This window comes from Salvia splendens, chromosome 10 (genome assembly GCF_004379255.2).
Source record: "Salvia splendens isolate huo1 chromosome 10, SspV2, whole genome shotgun sequence".
NCBI classification, from domain to species: domain Eukaryota; kingdom Viridiplantae; phylum Streptophyta; class Magnoliopsida; order Lamiales; family Lamiaceae; genus Salvia; species Salvia splendens.
Window position 1 is genome coordinate 9,446,855 of NC_056041.1, and position 24,915 is coordinate 9,471,769.

A 24,915-nucleotide genomic window follows, 5' to 3' on the forward strand; every position below is an offset into this window, starting at 1 on the left:
GATGCGCGGGAATAAATGTCGTCTACTATAATCACTTACCTAATCCACTATCAATTTATCCCCTGAACAGTTCTAAATCGAAAGCATACCAACAAACGATCAATCCTAAACTATGTTAAAGAGACTATAGTTAAGATTTAACAACACTACATCATTAGCCAAAAACGTAGCATTTTAATTATCAAACACATTGTTGGTATCAAACATACGATTCAAGGTGTTAAAACAAATACACAAGCCTAGATTACAACTCGGAGCAACAAAGAGAGCCTAGCCTATACACATGGTGAAATATGCAACAAAAACCGTAGGAAGCATGCTCTCGTTGAGTGGAATTGAGATTCGGAAACGGAGCGTCGCAATGACGGTCGAAACTTCTCTGAAATTCGCCTCCTAAGTCAACTCTCTTCCCACAATTTTTGTTGAAATAATTAATGCTCCTCACGTCACCTCCCTCTCTCTCCCTGACAGCCCCCCTTTTCTTTCACCTTTTTCTTTCCTTTCTACCTCCTGCTACCCATCCCATCCGTCCCTCTTTTTCTCTCTTCAAAACTGTCGAGAACTGCTAAAATGCAGTTGAAAACGCCTCACCCGGCCGGGTATAATTATTAAGCATAAAATTCACCCGGCCGGGTGGCCATTTTTTAGGAGTTGCTGGAATTTTCGTAGTTTGAACATCATACCCGGCCGGGTGGAATTATTAGGCATAAAATACACCCGGCCGGGTGCCTCATTTTGAGCACTTTCTGCCCGGTCTGTCAACTTGAAAATTTTGCACAACTTTTTCACCATCCGAGATTCATTCCTTGTTTCTTTTCATCATTCATTTATTTTCCTACACCATAAAACACACTTTTGCAAGCATCAAACTATAAAAATCATGTAAAGTTATGGGAATAAAAATGTAAATTTGATTCACATCAAATACCCCCAAACTTATTTACTTGCTCGTCCTCGGGCAAGATCATATAAAACACAACACTTTGAAGCTCAACTCACAAAAGTTTTTTTTCAAGAGTTTTCAAAAGAATGAATCACGTAGAGACATGAATGACAAAGTCTAAACCCCCAACAATTTCAATCAAGATCTCCCACTCTCATGAACCATCACTTATCAACTTAGAACTTCAAGTCAAGGTGCTTTTCAAAATAAGTCCAAGCATGTGATCATACAACTCAAACCGTCATCATTGACTCGTCAAGCATTACCTACCACATAGACTCGCGGATTTCAAATCAAACTTCATTAACTCTACCAAGTTATTTACAAAGCATCCACAAGCATCAACAATAAGGTCCAAGGTCTTAATTCAAGGTTGTAATGGGGCTAGGGATGAGGTAGGATAAATATGGATAGTGAGCTCAAAGGCTACACATTTGAGTGCCAAATTCTTCCCTCCTACAACTTCCTTCCAAAGATTAACCAACGAAAAATTACAACCAAACCCACACTCCCCCAAACTTGAGATCTATTCCAGACGAGATTACACAAACAAACATAGAAGCTCTATCTTTATTTCATCAACTTATTTCTTTTTTTTTTTTTTTTTTTGTAAAGACCTCGACTTTTGTGAATTTGAAGGTCGTCTTTTTCTTTTTCTTGTTTTTTTTTTTTCTCTTAGAACTTCATTCTTTTCACCTTCTATCAAGTCTAGAAATGTCTACACTTTTGCAATACACCACCCAACACTCAACATTCAACCACCAAGCTCAAACTAGTATTTAGCACCCAAATAGTAGCAAGGTCTTTCGATGAGGCTAAAATTAGGCTTATTTCAGTGGCTAAGTGTTTGGCTAAGTGTTTACACAAAGAATAAGAAATTAAGCTCAAGGTGGCTTCTAGGGGATCATTTGATGGACTAGGCATGTGATCATTTGGCCATGGAGTTCATCCTAGTGCCTTGTCCTCCCATATCGTTAACACAAACGAACGCAAGCACTTCACTCGATAAAGCAAATCAATCCAAAATAATTTCCACAAGACATGCGATTTTCATACTCTCCTCAACTCGAGAAATCGGAAGTAATCATGACATGCTCTTTCAAATAAATTCATGCACCCATTCCATTCATCCTAAGCTTCAAAGTTCAAATAAAATCAAGCAAGATTTCCCAACCAGAAAGCCGAAGATCTAACATGCACCCGTCAAATACATGATTCAAAACACATTTAGCATAAAATACACCCAACAAACATGCATCATGCATAAATCAACCCCCCCAAACTTGAATGCATCATTGTCCCCAATGCATGCAAAGAAGAACATTAAAAGTAAAGGGAAAGAGAACTCCCCCAAACTTGGCGTGACGTCCATAGTGCATTCGGGTGGGAGGGCGGGTGTATCTCCAATTGTAGGTGTACTCTCTCATAAGCTCCAATGTAAGCCCTTTCTCCATGTTGCTCCTACACAAACAACAAACAAAAACAAAACACACAAAAAGAACACTCAATTCAAAATAAATGTTGGAGGAAAGAATTGAGCAAACAAAACCTCCAACATATGAAATCAAAAATAAAAGAAAAAAAAACTTGGGTTGCCTCCCAATCAGCGCCTTTGTTTATAGTCGTTGGCTCGACCTTCTTCATTCTTGATCTACACTCTTGAGTCCACTAGTGTAGTCACTTCCTCTGTCTCCATGCCTCCTTCAACTCCAACATAGGCCTTCAAACGTTGGCCATTCACCTTCCAAATGCTACCATTCTTCTGATCCCGAACATCCACAGCACCATAGGGGTATAACTTGTGCACCACATAAGGACCCCACCATCTAGACTTGAGCTTGCCCGGAAACAGTTTAAGCCGAGAGTTGTACAAAAGGACCAGTTGTCCCTCATGGAATTGACGAGGCTTAATGGCTGCATCGTGAATCTTCTTAGCCCGCTCCTTATAGAGGTCAACGCTCTCATATGCACGGAGCCTAAACTCATCCATCTCGTTCATGTCGCACATCCTCTTCTCGGCTGCAGCATCATAATCCAAATTGAGTTTTTGCAAAGCCCAAAAAGCTTTATGCTCAAGCTCTACCGGCAAATGGCAAGCCTTCCCAAAGACCAATTTGTATGGCGAAGTTCCAATCGGGGTCTTGTACGCCGTTCGATATGCCCACAAAGCATCATCTAACTTTTGAGCCCAATCCTTCCGAGACGGCCTTACAACTTTCTCAAGCACCCGCTTTATCTCACGATTGGAGACTTCAACTTGACCACTTGTTTGGGGATGATAAGGGGTAGCAACCTTGTGCTGGACACCATACTTTCCTAGGAGGTTTTCAAACAATTTGTTGCAAAAATGAGTTCCTCCATCACTGATAATGGCTCGTGGTGTCCCAAAGCGGTTAAAGATGTGATTCTTGATAAATTTCAACACCACTTTGGCATCATTGGTTGCCGAGGCCACTGCCTCTACCCACTTAGATACGTAGTCGACAGCAACGAGAATGTATTGCTGCCCATTAGACTTGGGAAACGGTCCCATGAAGTCTATTCCCCAAACATCGAAAAGTTCTACCTCGTGAATATTATTCATCGGCATTTCATTCCTCCACGAGATATTGCCGGCTCTTTGGCAACTGTCACATCGTTCTACATAGGCTTTTGCATCCTTGAAGATCGATGGCCAAAAGAATCCGGACTGAAGCACTTTAAAAGCAGTTCGTCGTGCTCCAAAGTGGCCGCCATACAACGAATCATGGCATGCAGACAAAATCTGAAGGTGCTCATGCTCTCCAACGCACCTTCGAATCACTCCATCACTACAAATCCGGAAGAGAAACGGATCTTCCCAAACATATGTGCGGGTGTCACTCAAAAACTTCTTCTTTTGGTTAGATGACAACCCTTCTGGTATAATGCCCGTGACAAGGTAGTTTGCCAAATTGGCAAACCACGGCACATATGTTTCCCGAGCCTCCACTTGCAACACTTGCTCGTCGGGAAATTTCTCATTTATCCTTTTCTTTCTTTCATCTTCCGTCTCTTCCAATCCCTCTAATCTAGACAGATGATCGGCTACCAAATTCTCGGTCCCCTTTTTGTCTTTGATTTCCACATCAAACTCTTGTAGTAAAAGGATCCACCTCACCAACCGAGGCTTTGCATCTTTCTTGTTCATCAAGTACTTGATAGCCGAATGATCCGTAAACACTACCACCTTCGTGCCAAGTAAGTAAGCACGAAACTTCTCAAAAGCATACACTACTGCTAGCATTTCCTTCTCTGTCGTGGTGTAATTCAGTTGAGCTTCGTTGAGTACTTTGCTAGCATAGTAGACAGCGTGTAGAACCTTGTCTCTCCTTTGGCCTAGAACGGCCCCCACAGCATAGTCCGAAGCATCACACATTAGCTCAAACGGCTTTGACCAGTCGGGTGTGATAATAATAGGAGCTTCGACTAGCTTTTTCTTCAGCAATTCAAATGCCTCAAGGCATTTCCCATCAAAGACGAACTTGGCATCCTTTTCAAGCAAGTTGCAAAGTGGCTTTGCAATCTTTGAAAAATCCTTTATAAAACGTCGGTAGAATCCCGCATGTCCAAGGAAACTACGGATGCCCTTCACATTCGTTGGGGGAGGTAACTTTGAGATCACATCAATCTTCGCCTTATCCATCTCCAACCCCAACTCTGACACCTTGTGTCCCAACACTATGCCTTCCTTGACCATGAACTGACACTTTTCCCAATTGAGCACGAGATTTGATTCTTCACATCTTTGTAGGACCCGTCTCAAGTTTTCTAAGCAAAAGTCAAATGAGGATCCAAAGACGGAGAAATCATCCATGAAGATCTCCATGATGTCTTCATTCATATCAGAAAAAATTGCCATCATGCAACGTTGGAATGTAGCCGGTGCATTACACAAACCAAAAGGCATCCGACGGAAGGCATAAGTTCCAATAGGACATGTGAATGTCGTCTTTTCTTGATCTTCCGGGGCAATTGCAATCTGATTGTACCCCGAATATCCATCTAGAAAGCAATAATGGGAATAACCCGCAATCCTATCGAGCAACTGATCCAGAAATGGCAACGGGAAGTGATCTTTTCTCGTCGCCGTATTCAACTTTCTATAATCCATGCAAACTCTCCATGAGTTCACCAATCGAGTTGCCAAAACCTCATTCTTCTCATTGACGGTCACGGTTATTCCCCCTTTCTTTGGTACACATTGTACCGGGCTAACCCACTCACTATCGGAAATGGGATAGATCATCCCATATTTCAGCAATTTCTTCACTTCTTTTTCAACCACTTCCTGCATAAGTGGGTTCAACCTCCTTTGTCTCTCTCTTACCGGCTTAGCTCCATCTTCCATCAAGATTTTATGCATGCATATTGCGGGGCTAATTCCTTTGATGTCGGCAATGGACCAACCTAGAGCTTTCTTGTGTGACTTCAGTAGCTCTATCAACTTCAATTCCTCTTCATCATTCAACATCGCCGATATCACAACCGGTAAAGATTCATCCTCACCAAGGAATGCGTATTTCAGATTTGTCGGGAGTGGCTTCAATTCTAGCTTTGGTGGTACTTCAATTGAGGGCTGCACATCCGCCACGAAAGTATCCACCACACATTCATTCTCTAGACTTGGTTGATCAATTTGAGCATCCTCACTTTCATCAAAATCAAAATCAACTTTAATTGTCGAACCAAAGTCTCTTTCCAAGCTCCCCTTATCATAAACGCTTCCTTCTATACTTGCCGAGCAACGCATCTTGTCAAAGATACACTTGTCGAGGACATCAACTCTAAAGCACGCTTTTGCATCACTAGGATGCTTCATCGCTTTCTCCACATTAATGGTCACTTGCTCACCATTAATTCTAAACGTGACCGAGTTGTCCTTTGCTCCTAGCAACACGTCCCCTGTGGCAAGAAACGGTCTGCCAAACAGAATTGGCACCTCTTTGTCCTCGGGCATATCCAATACTATGAAATCAACGGGGATGACGAACTTGTCTACCTTGACCAAGACATCCTCTACTATTCCAGTGGGCTTCACAATGGAATGATCAGCCAGTTGTAGAGCAATGTCGATGGGCTCCATTCTGTTCTCCAGTCCAATGGCACGTGCTGTTTTCAATGCCATCAGTGAGATCCCCGATCCTTGATCCAATAGACATTTGGTGAAAATTGTGTTGCCTATCTCACAAGGAATCACACAACTTCCCGGATCCCTCTTCTTCATGGGCATCATTCCCGAAATCAATTGTGAGCAATTCATGCTCAATGCCACTATTCCCTCGTCTTGAAGTTTCTCCTTGTTTGCCATCATGTCCTTAAAGAACTTGGAGAACTTGGGGAAATTAGTGAAGAGGTCCACCAACGATACATCCACATTCACTTTTCGAATCACGTTCATCATCCACTCGAAGCTTTTCTCCTTTGGAGCTCTCTTCTTCCTCTTCGGTGGATATGGTGGAGGAGGAATGTGATCAGGGAAGTTGAACTTGCTTTTCGGGTCTAATGCCGGACTTGTCATCAGCTGTCCATTTGATCTCATCTCTACTTTCTGATTTCCCTTCTTTTCTGCCAAAAACTTCTCGCTTAACTCGGATTCTACACCATTTTCCTTGCTGCCGGATGCAGCCTGTTCTTGACCATGTTGGGCACCCTGCACCAACGCGGGACTTCCCTTACATGCCTCGTCCGCCCCTGCGTGCGAGGAATGCAAGCCTAACATCTCATCCGCCCCTGCGTGTGAGATGCCGGAAGTACCTTGGCCGTCCATTGATGGTGTCGAATCCAACTCACGACCACTTCTCAAGACCACTGCCTTACACTGTTCATTGCCTCTCGGATTAGGTACGGTATTGCTCGGGATGGTGTTAGGAATCCTCGTGTGTGATGCCGTGGCAAGCTGCCCTATCTGCGTCTCAAGATTCCTCATTGTTGCATCCATCTGCCCAAACTTTTCCACCGTCCTTTCCTTGAAATTTTCGTTCTCCTTTTGACTCTTAGTCATGAAAGAGAGAATCTGCCCCAACTGATCCTCGACGGTTGGCTTCTTCTCATAACCCGGCGGTTGAGTGTTGTTCCTCCATTGATTTCCCGAGTTGTTGCTAGGACCAGCCTGATTCCATCCCGTTTGTTGAGGCCTCCAATTTTGCTGATTGTTGTATTGGTTGCCTTGATTGAACCCTTGGCGATTGTTGCCAATATAGTTCACATCTTCCACAGGTGGTCCTTGAAGACTTGGGCACTGATCAGTATGATGCCCGCCTTGGCACAACCCACATCTCATCACCGTCACAGCTTGGGGTTGAGGAGTCAGTTGAAGAGATTTAACTGCCTTTGTCATCGACGACATTTGAGTGCTAATGTCCGCCAGTTGAGCCTCAATTGCGGTCACTCTTTCCGCATCCTTGGTAGCACCAAATGTATCTCCCGCTCTATCAGCCCCTCGCCTTGGATTGTGCCAATTCCGTTGATTGTTGGCCAGCCTTTGAAACAAAGCCCTCACCTCATCGTGAGTTAGATCATCTAGGTTCCCATTCGAACCTGCGGTCACCAATCTCGTGCCTTCACTGTTGAGTCCCTTGTAGAATTTCAAAAGGTCATGCCCCGGAGCTAGTCCGTGACTTGGGCATTTCCTTATCAACTCCGTGAATCTCTTCCAGGCTTCCGCGAAAGACTCGTCATACTTCTGTCGGAATGAAGTGATCTCATCTCTCAACTTCTCAATCTTCATAGGAGAATTGTATTCCAAGAGGAACAACGTCTTCAACTCTTGGAACGTTGCTATGTTGTAGCCCGGGAGTGAGTCATACCACGCTCTTGCGTTCTCCCTCAACGAGAATGGAAATAGGGCCCTCTTAATCCGATGATGCTCCACATTTGGAGGTCTATGCGAGTTTGTCAGCTCATAAAAGGCATTGAGGTGGCTCACCGGATCTTCCTCATCCCGTCCGTGGAAAAGGTTTCCTCCATTCACCAAACTAATGTAGTGAGGTGGAATGTTGACGTTGTCGTTTGCGTAGGCACACTCCCCTGGGTACTCAATTCCCGATCTCAGAGTGTCGCCAAACCTCACCACGGGTGGTGGAATCTTATTGTGATCTGCCATTGATTCACCGTCTGAATCCTGATCCCTTTCTTCACCAAAGAGTCGGTTACTTCTGAATGGACTCGAATAGTCCGGGAATATCTCAAACTCTGAACCTCTGACCTTACTTCTTCTTTGATAACAGAGTAGTCCAAACGGTGGTGTACCCTGTGATCGCGTGTGCATTCACTTTTTTTTTTTTTTTTTTTTACCTATACAACAGAAAATACACCAAGCACAAGCACAAAATATTTCCTATTACCGAAAGCGAGACCTCTCGACAACTTCGGGGTAAGTACTATAAAATGTGTGTGCTTAAGTGAAAACTAAACTATCTAACTAAGAGATAAAAAGATGTCACCTAGAAAATATACTCCTTCGTCTTCAAGTCCAGACGTGGTAGATAGCTATCACCTCCAAAGAAAACGAAATGAGTACCTACAAAATAAAAAGAAAGATCAAATAAAACACAAAACACAAACTAGAAATTAAACAATCTATTGCCTTCCCCGGCAACGGCGCCAAAACTTGATGTGATATTTTAGAGTTCTTAATCAATGTATAAAGATTATCAAGTTCAATTATTTTAACTCTAATAATACTACACTACTGCAAGAATACAGTATCGTAGTAGTATTTCAAGTGTCGATCCACAGGGAGGCGAGATTGCTTGCGCTTAATAAGACTACACCAAGCATAAAAATATTTTGTTTTGATTTTGAGATGGTTAACTAATTTAAACTACTGAAACGAGATTTTTAATACGAGAAAGACAAGTCACTCCAAGTTGCTCACTAAGCTTGCGTTGTTTTACACCATTTACAACGAAACATACGACGGGATTATAATTATCAACCTAATCGCGTGCACTGAACATGTCTACGACGTATAGTTCACAGTCAGCTGAACACTTGTTCCATGAACCAACTTTCAACGACATTTAATTCCTGCGGATGCGCGGGAATAAATGTCGTCTACTATAATCACTTACCTAATCCACTATCAATTTATCCCCTGAACAGTTCTAAATCGAAAGCATACCAACAAACGATCAATCCTAAACTATGTTAAAGAGACTATAGTTAAGATTTAACAACACTACATCATTAGCCAAAAACGTAGCATTTTAATTATCAAACACATTGTTGGTATCAAACATACGATTCAAGGTGTTAAAACAAATACACAAGCCTAGATTACAACTCGGAGCAACAAAGAGAGCCTAGCCTATACACATGGTGAAATATGCAACAAAAACCGTAGGAAGCATGCTCTCGTTGAGTGGAATTGAGATTCGGAAACGGAGCGTCGCAATGACGGTCGAAACTTCTCTGAAATTCGCCTCCTAAGTCAACTCTCTTCCCACAATTTTTGTTGAAATAATTAATGCTCCTCACGTCACCTCCCTCTCTCTCCCTGACAGCCCCCCTTTTCTTTCACCTTTTTCTTTCCTTTCTACCTCCTGCTACCCATCCCATCCGTCCCTCTTTTTCTCTCTTCAAAACTGTCGAGAACTGCTAAAATGCAGTTGAAAACGCCTCACCCGGCCGGGTATAATTATTAAGCATAAAATTCACCCGGCCGGGTGGCCATTTTTTAGGAGTTGCTGGAATTTTCGTAGTTTGAACATCATACCCGGCCGGGTGGAATTATTAGGCATAAAATACACCCGGTCGGGTGCCTCATTTTGAGCACTTTCTGCCCGGTCTGTCAACTTGAAAATTTTGCACAACTTTTTCACCATCCGAGATTCATTCCTTGTTTCTTTTCATCATTCATTTATTTTCCTACACCATAAAACACACTTTTGCAAGCATCAAACTATAAAAATCATGTAAAGTTATGGGAATAAAAATGTAAATTTGATTCACATCATGAGCAGAGTTATGGCAGGTGCATAAAGGTTAGAACTGCACAAAACCAATGCAAGAATCGAATAAGAATGGAGACTCTGAGCAGTACCCAGATGGTGACTCGACCAATCGAAGAAATCGAGAAGGCGCCGCGGATGAAGCGAAAAATGGCTTCTTTGCAGCACCGAATGGACCACGTCTGGATTCAAGTCTCGTGGAAAATGCGACGATTCCAACAGAAATTGCCAGTTGTTATGCTTCAATATCTTGCAGATTTCCGCAGCTGCGGCTTCAATCTGTGGAGAGCTGTGAGAATAGTGGTGGGATTGAAAGGAGAGGGAGAACAGACCAGTTTTCTTGATTATGTGCCGGTGACAACTCATGAGTGTATACATTTTGGGCAAGAACAATTGCAGAACGCCTACTTTTTCATTCTCAATTTATGTGTTAATATGTTAGTGAATATATTCAGACTTCAGTCAAGCAGTGTTCTGCTCAACGTATTGAAATTGGGAAATAGAAGTAAGTAGGCCCATTTAAATGGGTTTTCAAGGTACATTTTTTTAGCCCATTTGGGCCCATTTAACAATTGTGGCACAACATAGTCGTATCCGTTACTTCGTTCCATTAAACCATTTTAAGATATGCTCCCCCTCTTCAAAATAAAATGTTTCATATTTGACTAGCACATATTATAAGAAATTATTTAACTTTATAAAGTAAAATAAGTATAAAATTTAGTTAAATATGGAACCTACTTTTATATATTTATTTTGTAATAAAATGTGAGTAGAATGAGTTAGTGGAATGTGAAATTCCACTTATCAAATAGTATAACTATAAAAGTGAAATAAGACATTTATTTGCGGATGGATGAAAAAGTAAAAATGAGACATTTAATAGTGGATGGATGGAGTAACAAATTTAATTAAGAATTAGATTTATTGAGGACCTCATGTTGTTTTGGATAGTAGTAACTAGTAACCCACTGAGATGATCAGACAGAGAAAGTTGATTGTGGTCTTGTGATAAATTTAATTATTTTCTTATTTTTAATGTGAACTTATAGGTTAATCTGTTATTCGCTAGAGAGATCATAGGTGCATACATAAAAATCTCATTGGAATATGGGCGAAGCCATAGTTATAAATGAAAGGGGACAAAATTATATACAATGAGGCAAATTTGAGGAGCAAATATAAGAAAATTTTGCAAAATTGACAATAAACTGTACTATGTTAAGACATTATCCCCACCTTTAATAAGTTGGTCTCCCCCTAGTATTGGAGGAACCTACCCTCCCCACAAGAACCACAAATCTGGTTCGTCATACAAGGAAAGACTCAATATCAATGAGAAACTCGTCAAATTTAGAGTTCCAAGAGTCGAAGACAATTTTTGTGTCCTAATTTAATATTTTTGAAAATAACATAAATAAGTTACCGAGGATTCTCTTTTTGGATTTGTTTTTGCACTAAATTAAAACATTCCTCTATCCTCGGATTGTTAGGTTCTCAAAAAAATTCTCCCTCCTCCGGCTCAATTATTTATGTTTGATAAGTGCTCGCTTATATGCATCGGTGCTTGCTTTGCTAGTACTAATAATTCGCATGCAAATCAAACACATATACCGACGGAAATAGTAATTATTCTCTCTTCTTGTAAGACTTTATTCTCGTGTAATTGAATTTGAAACCGTGAATTGGAAATTTGTGGACCGTATATTAGCTAGCACACGGGCTATTTAAATTACTTCAGATCTTGGTAAAGCTTATGAATATGAGCACATAAATTTAGGTAAAAAGTCGTGAGTCATTAAGTTTGAAGAGTGTATGAAGTTCCAATGCATGTAATGGGACGCCCCAATTTTTACATGCAACGCCCCAATTTCAGGTTAAGAACTACTCCCCGCCGAATAAAGCAGCTCAACATTAAGCTACGAATTTGCTTCTCAACTACTCACATGAATCACCCCACTTTCAATTCCCACTCATTAAACCTCGTCCATACGCTTATTAAATAAACAAAGTAGTAGCTATATTATGAAAAATATAATATTAAAATGGTGGGTGAATATGAAAAAAAAAATGATCTAATTCGTGTGCTATTTAAAATATTAGTGCAAACATATTAATTTGTGGCTATTTATGATTTTTGTATTATTGTGCTACTAATGTCATTGAATTAGAAAACAATACATTTGAGCCGCAAACTTAGGTTTCCTTCTTTTTTGATAAGTGAATTGTCTATATTTTATTCTTCTACATTTTTTTAGTTTCAATTCTTAATAATAATAATAATACTGTAATAATAATATATGTTTGATTATAATAATAATTTGTTTTAATGAATACTTATATCAAAGTAATAAAGTCGACAATAAAGCATTAGTGACAAACCAAAATGCAAACAAACGTCTGAATTTAACTAGGAAATAGGTGAAGTTAGAGACTATCATCTCATTCTCCACAACCAGAAATTAATGAGACGGTTATGACGATCAAACATGAAAAAAAGGTAGATGAATCACAAATAAAATCTCCATCGCCCAGCATTGATCTCACATGCATAACCATCATTGATCCCATCACTCATTAATTATATAAACCTTAACCAACCACACTACCAATTTACACACACACAAAAATGGAGATCGCTCCCATCTTCTTCATCCTCCTCAAAAACATCTACGCCTTCGGCGACTCCTACACCGACACGGGCAACACCCACTCCAACAGTGGCCCGAGCGGCTTCATGTTCGTCTCCAACCTCCCCTACGGCCGCACGTTCTTCCACCGCCCCACCAACCGCTACTCCGACGGCCGTCTCGTCATCGACTTCGTCGCTCCCGTTGCTGCCGCCCTATCTCGGCCTCATGTCGCCATCGACCACGGGCAGCGTCAACTTCGCGGTCGCCGGCTCGACGGCCATCGTCCACAGCTTCTTCGCGAAGAACAACATGACGCTCAACATCACGCCGCAGTCGATCTCGACGCAGCTGGCCTGGTTCGAGAAGGTTCTGGGAGGGAGAGAGTGCAGAGACCAAACCAGCACGCCTAAGGAGTGTGTGTGAGGCTGTTTTGGAGGACGCGTTGATTTGGGTTGGTGAGATTGGGGCTAATGACTACGCTTACAGCTTTGGGTCTTCCGTTCCCTCTCAATCCATCCAAAATCTCGCCATCAACAGCGTCACTGCTTTTCTACAGGTAACTTCACATGGGAACGGCTGAGGATGCTCTTTTATTTAACTCAAACTACCCGTTATCCGAATCTGATTCAAACCGAAATATCAAAATCTGGTTCTGTTTTATTGAATTTCAGTTTGGTTTGGAGGTATAAAATTTGAAAAAAAAATCTATAAATCGAATTTATTTTTAACATTACATATACTCCTATTACTCTCTCCATCCCCAAAGAATATGCACTATTTCCTTTTTCATTCATCCCAAAGAGTATGCACTTTCAATTTTAGAAACTCTTTTATCTCTGTAATGAGGTGAGATTCATTCATCACTGACAATACTTAAAAAACTTTCTCTATCTATCTCTCTTTTACTTTACCAATAATGCATTAAAACCCGTGTCGAACCCAAAGTGCATACTCTTTGGGGACGGATGGAGTATATACTTATACATAAAACAAACTCTACTTCTGTTGGTTTATATTAATAACTGTTATGGTATATAGATACTATGAAGTATGAAGATTATACTCCTATTATTTTCATTTTTCAGACTCAGTTTCTTTTCGTTTTTTAAATACGTTTGTGCAGTTTTGGTTTAGGTTGTAGTATTTAGATTATTTGGAATTTTTTTTTTTTTTTTACATTTGTGCAATTTCGGTTTTTTTCTGGTTCAGATCAGTTTTTGTTCTGGATTTGGGCTTTTTGGGGGTCAGTACAGTTTTAATTTTGATAAAATTTTGCATTTTCGGTTCGGTTCAGTTCAATTTGGTTAAAAAACCAAATGTTCACCCGTACATTAGGGACGTTAATTTTTTTTGCAAAATATATCGAATTAAAGTTGATTGTAAAATTATGTTTACAAAACGATTTGTGGTTCGATATATTGAACAGGCGTTGATGAAGAAGGGTGCGAAGTATGTCGTGGTGCAAGGGCTACCGTCAACGGGGTGCCTAACGTTGTCGATGTACTTAGCACCTCCCAACGACAGAGACATCGCTGGGTGTGTGGGCACTGCTAACAAGCAAAGTTCGAGTCACAACACAGTCCTCAAACCGAAGGTGGATGCGTTGCAGAAACAGTTCCCTCACGCGACGATCGTCTACTTAGACTACTACAACGCCTACCTCAGCGTGATCAGCAACCCAAGAGCCACGGCGGCATCACAGAGCCTTACAAGGTGTGCTGTGGGCACGGCGGGGGGGCCTACAACTTCGACTATCTGAATGCATGCGGTTCGCCTTCCGCCTCGTCGTGTGGCACGCCTACTCGGTATATCAACTGGGATGGAGTTCATCTGACTGAGGCCATGAACAGGGCCATGGCTAATGCGTTTCTCAACGAAACTTATGCTCAGCCTCCTTTCACTCATCTCTTGGCTAGGAAACACAAGTCATCAGCATGAAAAGGAAGCCCTCGTTTTCGGTTTGCAAGTATAATTTCTCTCGGCTTCATGAAATTAGATGTTTTCCAATAGTAAATCGACTGAGATGGTTGCTGCGACTTTCCGATGATGAAATCAAGAAATTATACTAATTCACCTGTCTAACTCTTCTGTGCTAGAATTCAATAAATTCGATTGTTAATAAAGTGAAACTTCTTGTGTTGACAAACCATGTTTTTCATTATTGCTCTATACTACTATTAATGATAGCCACAAAATAAAAATAAAAATATCCATTCTAGTCACTTTTTAAAAAATATACTCCCTCCAAGAAATATTCAATTCGTTTAAAAATAAAAATATTTTTAATCCATTTCAATTTGTTATGAACTTCTGCCCCATTTCATAAGGGCATCGGCATGAAAAACACACACTTTTCATGTACTCTTCTGCACTATTCATTACCTAGTGAATACAAAAGTACTTGTAACTCATGAAGATGACTTTATACACAAGTTTCAGTTTCAGGAGGTTTCATGCTGCTCTCATTCTATTTTCATATGCATATACACTACATGAAACAACTATTTAACCTGTTCTTCACCTGCCAACCGCTGCTTTTCTTCCTCAACCTGTTGAAGCAATGCTTCTATCTCCGCCTCTGTTAGACTCTCCAGTCTTTTCTGCTTCCACAAGAAACTATTGTTTATTCTCATGTTATGACACCTTATATTTTTGGGAACTTAAGTTCCACATCAAAATACCAAAAAAAGATAAGAATTGATATCTGAGACTCCTGAGATAGAAACTGTTAGTGACACATAAGACATGTGAAAAGTTAGCAAATGACAATATTGAAAAGAAATTATTTGGTAGAATGTTCAGTTAGTCATTCATTTCATACGAAAGTAAGAAGGGCGAACTGAGTTGTTCTTTTTATCGACTAATTGCCTGTGAAAGTTTGTTATGTACTGTCCTGTCTGTCCATATATCCATAAAATATGTTAATTTCTATGATTTCAGACATCATCAGACTTTGCCACTTACTACTATTCTATTTCCAATAGTTCGCACACAGGACTATGAACAATATCTTTGTGCATGATATAAATTAAATCATTAATGTCGTGATATCGTCAAAAAAAATAATCAAAAGGAAGACTTGAACCTGATTTTAAAGGAGATGATGAAATTGTAATATTTGGTTGGTTCATGGCCAGAAGGTAGAGAATGAAAATTGATGGGACACCAAATATAAATGAAACGAATGAGTTGGTATAACTTCACCTGCATCACTTTGTCTTCATAGTCACGTAGCTGTTGGGCATATGTCATTTCCTTGTTTGAGACTCTGAAAATATATGTTGAAATCCAACCTATCGTAAGACCTAAAACCAGAACTAACTGAACAACATTTCCAGCCTGCAAGGGATCAACTCCAACATACTGCACAGATTTCAGAAAGAGATAATGATTATACTTATACCAAGCTCTACATAATGTGCATTTTGACATTCCAAGATGTGCATCAACATATAAGCTAGGTTACCTCCAATCCACTTTTCAAGCCAATGCCAACAACGGTAAGCCCAACTCCTATTAGTATAACATCCTTCCTTGAATATCCAAAAGGTTTCTGCAGTAGTAGGAACAAGTAATAAAATTTACCTGACAAGAGAATTCCCAAAATAAAGCATTAAGATGATTTCATAGCCACACCATATATGATATGATTGATTGTTAACTGATAATAGGATAAGGTATCATTTCCACTAGACCTCTTAAGTAACCTGACCCAGTGATTGATGCTTTGTCTAGTTTATGTGCAATTTCTGGAGGAAAATTTTCATCAACCAAAGTGAATCTCTCATGGAAATACAATGTAGTATGCTGAAAATGGTGTTTGGAGATAATTTTGGAATGAGAAACTCTTATACATAAAGAATTTGAAGAACTTAGACATCAGTTAAACATCAACTCATGGTGTCTGGACATGCCTTCTCCGAGTTTGAGGTTTCATCCTCACTTAGGTTAGAAGAACCACTGCATCTTGGGATTATAGAAATTGATTTCTTCGACATTGAAGAAAAAGAAGATCTCTTCAGGCAAGGGGAAAGTTCGTGTGAGAAGTCTTGAGAACAGATCCTTTCTGTAAATACATTGGACATTTAAAGTCAAACTGAACAAGCAAGTAAAGAGAGCACTGAAACTGGCAAGGAATCAATCAAACTGTTTTGTCAAATTAACAGTCATCAGTCATGCACACCATACTTACAAAACAAATAAAATAAAGTAAGCTAAGTATGACGGACATTATTTGACTTCAGTTTATAAATCCAGACCAGAGTAACCTGATATTTGAGTTTCTCTATTCTTTATGTTGAGAGCAATAATCTCAGCCTTCAGTTTCCAAATAATTCAGTGGTAGATTTTATTTCTATGAGCTCCTCCTTTATTATATTTTCCCCCTTACCCAACCTCTTCTTGGGATTTTCTTCTGAGTTTGCATTTCTACCATCTTACAGATACTTTTAGGCTTTGCTTTATTCATTCTCTTTGCTTTCTTCACAAAGACAAAGAAAAATCATGGAGTCTATTCATTGTGAGTCAAGCTTCACTAGTAGCAGTACTCCTTTACCCACTCCGGTGTTTCTCACCTGGGATTTTCGCCAGAAGAGTTTTAATGAGGCTCGGCCATAAGTGTACGGTTTGTGTACTCTAAGGTTTCCTTTTCTTCTTTATATCATTACTGTCATTTTCCATCACAGAGGGTAACCATATGCATGTCTTTTGAGAGACTTACAAGCAATGCTCTGTGGTGGAGTTTCAAGTCAGATCTGTAGATGATGTGTTAGAGGGTGTTCGACTGAGCTTATGAGCTGTTTAGCAAAGTAAGCTCCTAAGCTCCTAAATAGCTGTGAAAATAAGTTCCAACATCTTACAAACTCCCCAAAATACAGTACAGTCTTATAAGCAACAGCCAATATATAAAAATAACTGTGATTTATTATTTCCAACAACGGGTTGCGTTAGTGTGCTAACTAATTTACAGTAATAACTAATAACTTTCAATTCTATGTATTAAAATTATCAACACAAAGACATAATTATATCAATACAACATGTAAATTTAAATATCAATACAAAGACATAATTTATCAACACAAGAAAGATTGATAAATTTATGCCTTTATGTTGATATTTTGAACATACAAAATTGATGTTTAGTTATTAGTTATTACTTTAAAAAGTTAGTATTTGATCACACACCTTCCAACATATACTCTTCCAGTTTCATATCTCTTTAAATTTCCTTCTTTAACTAGGATTTTCTTTTTCTATATCACGATTCTTTCTAGGTTATGAGCTCAATTTGTTTGACAACTTATAAGCTCTTCAAAAGGCTTATAAACAGGAAGAGCTTATAAGTTATAAGCACTCTAAATAAGCTTAGCAAACGCTCCTTAAGCATAAAGAAGACAAAATTGGACCACTACTGATATGGTTGAGGGCAAGGAGCCCTAACGCACAATTCAAATAAGGTATTTCTCGCCTCAATCTTTAAGAATCAACTGTTCAGTTTTATCAGATATCTTACTGTGCTACTCTACTGAACAGAATTATCTAACAAAACACAAGATTCAGTCATCCTTCCTCACTACAGTGACAATCAAGCGCTAAAGAAATTCATCAATCATCAAGTAGAGCAATTAAGAAAAGTAGCGAAGAACTGACCTTTGAGCAAAATCTGAGACCTCGGTTGCTGAAATGGACATGATAATAAACCCACGACAGAAATCGAGCTGTTTCTGCAAAGTATCTTGTTAATATAAAGATTTGGGCATGGCGTGGAAGCCATTGCCAAGCTAATTGTCTCTGGAGAAAAGAGAATCGATATAAGAGTGAGTGGCGCAAAAACTATTAGCGGAAGCTGGGTATTGACTAGTGAGTGGCGCAAAAACTATCATCCAATACAGTTATACAGCATAGCAATTACTATTTACTACTCTGTTACTATCTCACTCTCTCCATTTTTCAAAAAATAGATAAACTTATAGATAATACAAATTTTAATTAATAAAATAAGAGAAAGAAAAAATAGATAAACATATAGATAATACAAATTTTAATTAATAAAATAAGAGAAAGAAAAAAAATAAGGAAAGTATTGTTAAGGAATTGTAATTATTAGTAGTATATGATTAGTTAAAAACCTTTTAGATTTAAATTTGGTCTAATTTTTCAGATAACCTGTAAACCTAATCTGTTTTTTTACGACGGAGAGAATATTATATAGTATTGATTTTATGATAAAATATGATTAATTTTATGAAGAAATATGATGCAGTAACAATTTATTAGAGTGTGAAATTTATTTCCTTAAAGAGTAGTTAAGTGTGGGGAATCATTGTCCTCACAGTGCAGATATCGTACTATTTTGAATCGATTGGAGAACGATGAATTGGAGGGTCATGGAGCACGGATTGAGGTGAAACACGAGCTTGTGCGAAAAGATTTTCAATAGTAGCACATGGATCAATTCACCAGGCCAGCCTATCTAATTTTGGATTAGCCAGGTTGCATATTTGTGTGTGGTCGGTCTAGTATTGAAATTTTATCATGATAAAAAATTTCTATCCTAATCCACGAAATTTAACAAACGAACTCGTGGGTTTCAGACTTTCAGACTTCAAAGACCCCATCATATTCTATCTCAAATTTACGTTATATATTTTCTTGCTATTATTTTTCTAAAATATTCTATTTCAAAATGACTTTATTATAAAATTTCCTTAGATGCATCCATCATAAGTGAGGGGTATTCCTTGTTGAGCATCTCACTATAAGCGAAATATTTCTTTTTATGGCAATAAAACAACATTATATCTCTCTTACTTTATTATCCTTTTTACTTTGTTCTATACTTTTTTTTCTTATACCTAATTTACATTTATCCACTAAAAACTACTATCTAAAAATAAGTGCCTAAACTAATGTGTCATTTGTAACGAAATTACAAAATATAATTTCTATTACCTCAAGTAAAAATAACGTATAATAAAGAAAATCGTTCAGATTAATAAGAGTTGAAATGTACCACTAGTTTAATTAGATCAAATTAAATTACTTAAATGAAAGACTTGCATAAAACACTAGTTTTATATGTTGTGACTATTATAAATAATCTTTTAGAAATCAACACCATACTTCATCGCACTCCCACTTACCATCTAGTGTAATTACAAGTGGCTCGTCTCATCTCATCATGACTTTCTCTTGAATGCTCAAAACTTATACTCCCTCAGTCCCGTAAAAATATGTGCACTTTCGATTTTCACCATTTTTACAAAATTATGTGCATTCCATTTTTAAAAGGTTATATCAAATTAATAATGTAGGTCTCACTATCCACTAACACTACTTTAACTATCATTCTCCTCATTTCTCTTACTTTACCATACCATCATTCTCCTCATCTCTCTTACTTTACTAATTTTATCTTAATTCTTGTACCATATTTATTGTCCATATTTTTATGGGACTAAGGGGCGAAGAATTCATTATTGGGTCAGTAAGTCATTTGTGCTACCTAGATATGAGCAAATCAAAATTGTAGTATCCTGAGAAGCTCGAAGTTGAAATAAAAGAAACAGCTACCAGTAAACAACAGGCACCAGTGGTCTAGTGGTAGAATAGTACCCTGCCACGGTACAGACCCGGGTTCGATTCCCGGCTGGTGCAAAAGTACTATGATGAATATTGCTAAGTGGTTATATTGGGTTAACCCTAATATCCGATATCTTGTGAAGATATGCAATTTCTCTGAGTATTTTAAAATTTTTAAAATTCGTGATCAACTTTTCACGTGCTACTTTGGCCTAATCAAACACGTACAAATAGTCATATTTTGTTATGTTAATTTAAGTCACTTTATTGTATAGAAAATTATGAATTTAAGAGAAAATATTATGCAATTTCTCTGAGTATTTTAAAATTTTTAAAATTCGTGATCAACTTTTCACGTGCTACTTTGGCCTAATCAAACACGTACAAATAGTCATATTTTGTTATGTTAATTTAAGTCACTTTATTGTATAGAAAATTATGAATTTAAGAGAAAATATTTTGAAAAACATTGTCCACACTTATTGTTGTATTCAGCTGTGTGTTTGGAATATATAATACGCAAAGAGGATTCATTAAATATTACTAGTATCATTTATCAAGATTGAGATTGGGAAATACTGTGAGTATGCATGTATATGTATGTATATAAATAGGAGATGCAAAGAGGCAAAAAAAAGGGAAATAATTCCTTTGTTTGACAGACTTTTTTACTTTTAATATCTAAAAAAGACGCATATTGATAACACATCTCTCAAACAACAAATTGTTTGAGTGTTCAAGTATTTGAAGAAGCAGACTTAATTAGTCTTATTGGCATACCCTCATTTATTATTTTATCACACACCTACATTTTCAGCTCACTCTAACTTTTCAATAGCTTGGGTCTTCAATTGCTTCAGTTTGTCTCTCACTGGACCCATTATCGCATGAACTTCCTCAAAATGAGGTGCACTTGCAATCTTCACTACTCTCTTGTGGGGACTCAGTATACGATCTCGATCATCCTTGTCTCCAGCCTGAATCATTATCCATATCACAAAAACTAAACTAAACACCCCTGAATCAATGATAACACATAGCTAGGGTGTAATGTTATTCACTCACCTCAAGTTGCATGAGCTCACATACTAAAGCTAAATCAGCAATTGTGGGCTTTGCATTTCCAAGCAAAAATGGTCCATCTTCTTGGAGCCAAAATGACTCAATTCTCGCAAGAGATGCTGAGAGAAGTTTTTCGCCTTTCGCTGCTGCTTCAGGGTTCACAGGAATTCCAAATGCCAAACATATAGTGTTGTTGAAGATAAATCCAACTGAAAAGAATAATAGTAAGAGACATTTTTTGTTGATATGAATCACTAGTAATGAATTTATGAAAATCTCTGGATATAGATGTAAACTCACTAGAACCACGGCGCAGGTTTGTGTGATGCCAATCTAGCACTGCGTGGACCCTTGCTCTCTCGCGTGTATCTGCCGGGTACCTGCTCAAAAATCGCTGGGTCACTATAATGGATTGTAGTTTATGCTCAAATCTTATAAACTGATGTTGCATATATAGTGCTTCCACCAAATTGTGTCCCTTCTTATACAACAAACTTTCCTAGATAGAGTACAAATTTAGACAAGAGAGAAGAGGTGATTATACCAATGATGAGCAACTCCAGGAAATGCAGAAGCCAGATAGATAAGTATTGCATGACTGCACCATACAAGGAAAAAATATTTTGAATAGATATACCAAAAACAACAAGTAATTAAGTGTATGTGAGACTTAACTTGTACCTACTTTAGTATGTTTGGCTTTTCTTATCTTATACTAGTATAGTAATATTTTAGCAACAGCCATATTTGATTTATACAGATTATGAATAAGATATGAACGTTGAATTCTGGATAACTAATCCAATTAAAAATAGAGTCAGTAAACCACTGACTATATAAAATAATTTCTTTGCTTCACTGGTGATGCGAAACATATTTCCTATACTTTTCCCCCTTAGACTATACATTTATATGTAAATTATAACTCATCAAATCGTGCTTTGATTGAAGTTTAGGATGTTAAAGCTGGAAGTTCGCCGGAAGTGCACGCTTGAGGATTCCAGAACTAACACCCGGTCGGGTGAAATTAGGAAAGCATTCGGAGTCTAGAAACTTCGCCCGGTCGGGCGAAATTCGTTAAGCATGAGGAGTCCAGAAGCAATAGGGCTGGCAATTTTTGACACGACACGATAACACGACACGAACCGGCACAAAATTAATGAGTTTGGGTCAGAGCTTATTGGGTTCGTGTCCTTATCGGGTCGACCCATTAAGGACACGAAAATTCCGTGTCGTGTTCGTGTCGGGTTCGTGTTATCCGTTAATAATACGTGTTCGTGTCGTGTTCGTGTAGGGTTCGTGTTATCCGTTAACAAATTATATTTTAATATTATTAATTCTTATTATTTTTATTTTTTAATATTTATTAAATTGACTCTTATAGTCTCGTATGGTCATATCTCATTTAAATATTTAAATATTTAATCACTTTCCAATACGTGTTGTTATCGTGTCGTGTTGACCCGAAGTGGTTCGTGTCGTTAATGGGTTCGTGTCGTGTTCGTGTCTGAGGGTAGCTGGTCGTGTTCGTGTTTGGGATTTTCTTAACAGGTTGTGTTCGTGTTTGTTGTTATCGTGTTCGTGTCGTTATCGTGTCGACACGATAACGACCCGACACGCACGATTTGCCACCCCTAAGAAGCAACACCCGGTCGGGTGTTTTGATATCACCAAATCACCCGGTCGGGTGTTTTCCGCGAGGCATCCAGAAGCAGTTCGCCCAGTCGGGCGATTTTCTCTTTTAATTTCGCCCGGTCGGGCGTTTTGGAATTTCAACTGCAATTTGGCAGTTTTCTCGGGAGTTGAAGAAATTAAAAAGAAAAAAATCAGGAGAGAGCATCAGAGAGGAAATTGGAGAAAGAAGAAAGAAAAGAGGAGGAAGGAACGATCAAAACCCTTCATTCCGGAGATCATCCATCATCTAGAGTTGGAGAACACCATGGTGTTCACGGTTCACGGTTCTTTTGGTGTAATTCATTTTAGTATGTTTGGTTAGATCTCCTTTGTTGCTCCGAATATGTTGTAGGGTGAATTGTTGGATACTTTGATGACTTTTATGGTTTAATTTATGCGTGATTCTTGTTTATGAATTGTTTAATTATTCTACTAATCTTGAGACGTCTAGATAGGTAGAATTTTGTAGCCATTATTCTATTGCCTCTTTAGCATAGATTTTGGTCTTTACTCATATGCAAGGAACTCGAGATTGGATACTTGTTCAGAGAGATAGTCTCGAGTGGATCGATAGTTTTTATCTGTAAATTTGATTTGGTGTCTGCTGCGCTTCCGTGTGGGCATTAAGTTAATTTGATTTAATTATCGTGTTTGACAATTGAAGAAACTAATCTAAAGCTTGCTACGCGACCTAGTAGTGGTGATAGGTTAGAGAGTAGAATTTGAGAGACGTGTTCAGCCTATCCTAGGTATTCAATTCCCTTGAAGTATTCAACGGATAGGGAGCGTAAAACAAACTTAATCCTCTTAAGTATAGTCTTGATCGTAGTAGTCCATCGAAGTATCCCAATTCATATGCCCGAGACATATAGGAGCAATGCTTTCTTCTTATCCTATTTTCTAAAGTTTGTGTTTTGTTGATCTTTCTGTGTTTTATCTTCTCTTTATCAAATTTTATTTTATCAATCTCAAATTAAGTAACCTACGCCTCTCTGTGGTTCGACACTGTTTCACTACAACTACATCTGTACTCTTGCAGAAAGGTTGTAATTTTAGAGCTATTTGATTTACTTGTGTGTTATTAGTTTATTGATATAAAAGCTCGAAAAATACACATCATCATCTGGTAAGCAAATTAAGAGGAATATTCGTTAGACAAACTAAACAAAATTGATACGTACTATCTAACAAATGCATAGTATACCTCTCAAAAAGCTTGAAATCACCATGTACAATAGCTGGAACTTGTTTCATGGGATTGAGTGCTGTAATAAGAAAACACAAATTTAAGAGAAATAGAAAAACAGAAGTGAATTAATTGCAAATAAAAGGAACCTGCATATTCGGCAGAGAGGTGTTGGCCTTTGCCAAGATCAATCTTAACCTCCTCAAATTCTATCCCATTTGCTCTACCACAACAAATGAATAAAAAAGATAGTAGGTTCAATATTTCATGATTAGGGATAGGGAAGACGAACTTGTAAAAAGAGTAAATATTACTTGCAGAAGATGAGGATTGCGCGTGATGGCTGAGACAGGCGATCGCAGTAGACTTTCAATTCCATTTTCTTCCTGTCCACACACAGAGCAAGAGAGAGATTTTCGTTGATTCTGTATATGATTATTAGTTCACGTGTGTGCAGTGTGTATATATAATATTCTTACTACTAATAATTTATTATGTTTCTCTGCCACTGCCACTGCCACCTGTTTTTCTATATATATTCCCTAGGTAAAGTGATACATTTAAAAATAATAATAGCCGTTTGATAAGAAAGATGAATATCGCGTGCCGGAATTTCACGGCGGACGTCCACCATTGTGCATGTTATGCATGGATACGGAATTCCGCAGATGACAGCGCAGTTCCGCAGCGTTACGCGGAATTCCGTCGCGACGGGCGTGCGGACGTTCGCCATTGCGTTGACTCCCACGGACGTCCACGCGGAATTCCCGTTTATTGCATTTACTTGTGGGAAGTCCTTCGGGAAGTCCTTCGGGATATCCGCCACTGTGTAGTGGGAAGTCCTTATGACGTGGCAGTGTA

The 24,915-nt window shown here is 38.6% G+C and overlaps 2 protein-coding genes, 1 long non-coding RNA gene, 2 other non-coding genes and 1 pseudogene across 5 annotated transcripts; 3 read left to right on the forward strand and 3 right to left on the reverse strand.

The window, feature by feature from the left end:
• Positions 1 to 1,566: 1,566 nt before the first annotated feature.
• Positions 1,567 to 10,337, reverse strand: LOC121752039. The gene is made up of 3 exons (XR_006040231.1): positions 10,008 to 10,337; positions 8,407 to 8,483; positions 1,567 to 2,404 (listed from the first exon to the last, which is right to left on the reverse strand). It is a non-coding gene; the product is annotated as an uncharacterized LOC121752039 (long non-coding RNA).
• LOC121753468 lies at positions 7,573 to 7,679 on the forward strand. The gene has a single exon (XR_006040442.1). It is a non-coding gene; the product is annotated as a small nucleolar RNA R71 (small nucleolar RNA).
• A 2,207-nt stretch (positions 10,338 to 12,544) lies between the features above and the next one.
• Positions 12,545 to 14,669, forward strand: LOC121752587 (annotated as a pseudogene).
• Positions 14,670 to 14,784: 115 nt separating this feature from the next.
• LOC121753079 lies at positions 14,785 to 18,420 on the reverse strand. Its single transcript, XM_042148242.1, has 5 exons — positions 18,201 to 18,420; positions 16,463 to 16,614; positions 16,015 to 16,101; positions 15,753 to 15,911; positions 14,785 to 15,148 (listed from the first exon to the last, which is right to left on the reverse strand). The coding sequence occupies exons 1-5, from the start codon at positions 18,322 to 18,324 to the stop codon at positions 15,050 to 15,052; spliced, it is 621 nt and encodes a 206-aa protein (XP_042004176.1). The 5' UTR covers positions 18,325 to 18,420; the 3' UTR covers positions 14,785 to 15,049.
• Positions 18,421 to 20,136: 1,716 nt separating this feature from the next.
• TRNAG-GCC lies at positions 20,137 to 20,207 on the forward strand. Its single transcript has one exon. It is a non-coding gene; the product is annotated as a tRNA-Gly (tRNA).
• Positions 20,208 to 20,766: 559 nt separating this feature from the next.
• On the reverse strand, positions 20,767 to 24,521 carry LOC121753188 (glutathione S-transferase T1-like). Its single transcript, XM_042148393.1, has 7 exons — positions 24,369 to 24,521; positions 24,204 to 24,277; positions 24,073 to 24,133; positions 21,739 to 21,792; positions 21,495 to 21,574; positions 21,198 to 21,403; positions 20,767 to 21,109 (listed from the first exon to the last, which is right to left on the reverse strand). Exons 1-7 carry the CDS (start codon positions 24,431 to 24,433, stop codon positions 20,951 to 20,953), a joined length of 699 nt encoding a protein of 232 aa, XP_042004327.1. The 5' UTR covers positions 24,434 to 24,521; the 3' UTR covers positions 20,767 to 20,950.
• Between the last annotated feature and the right edge of the window lie 394 nt (positions 24,522 to 24,915).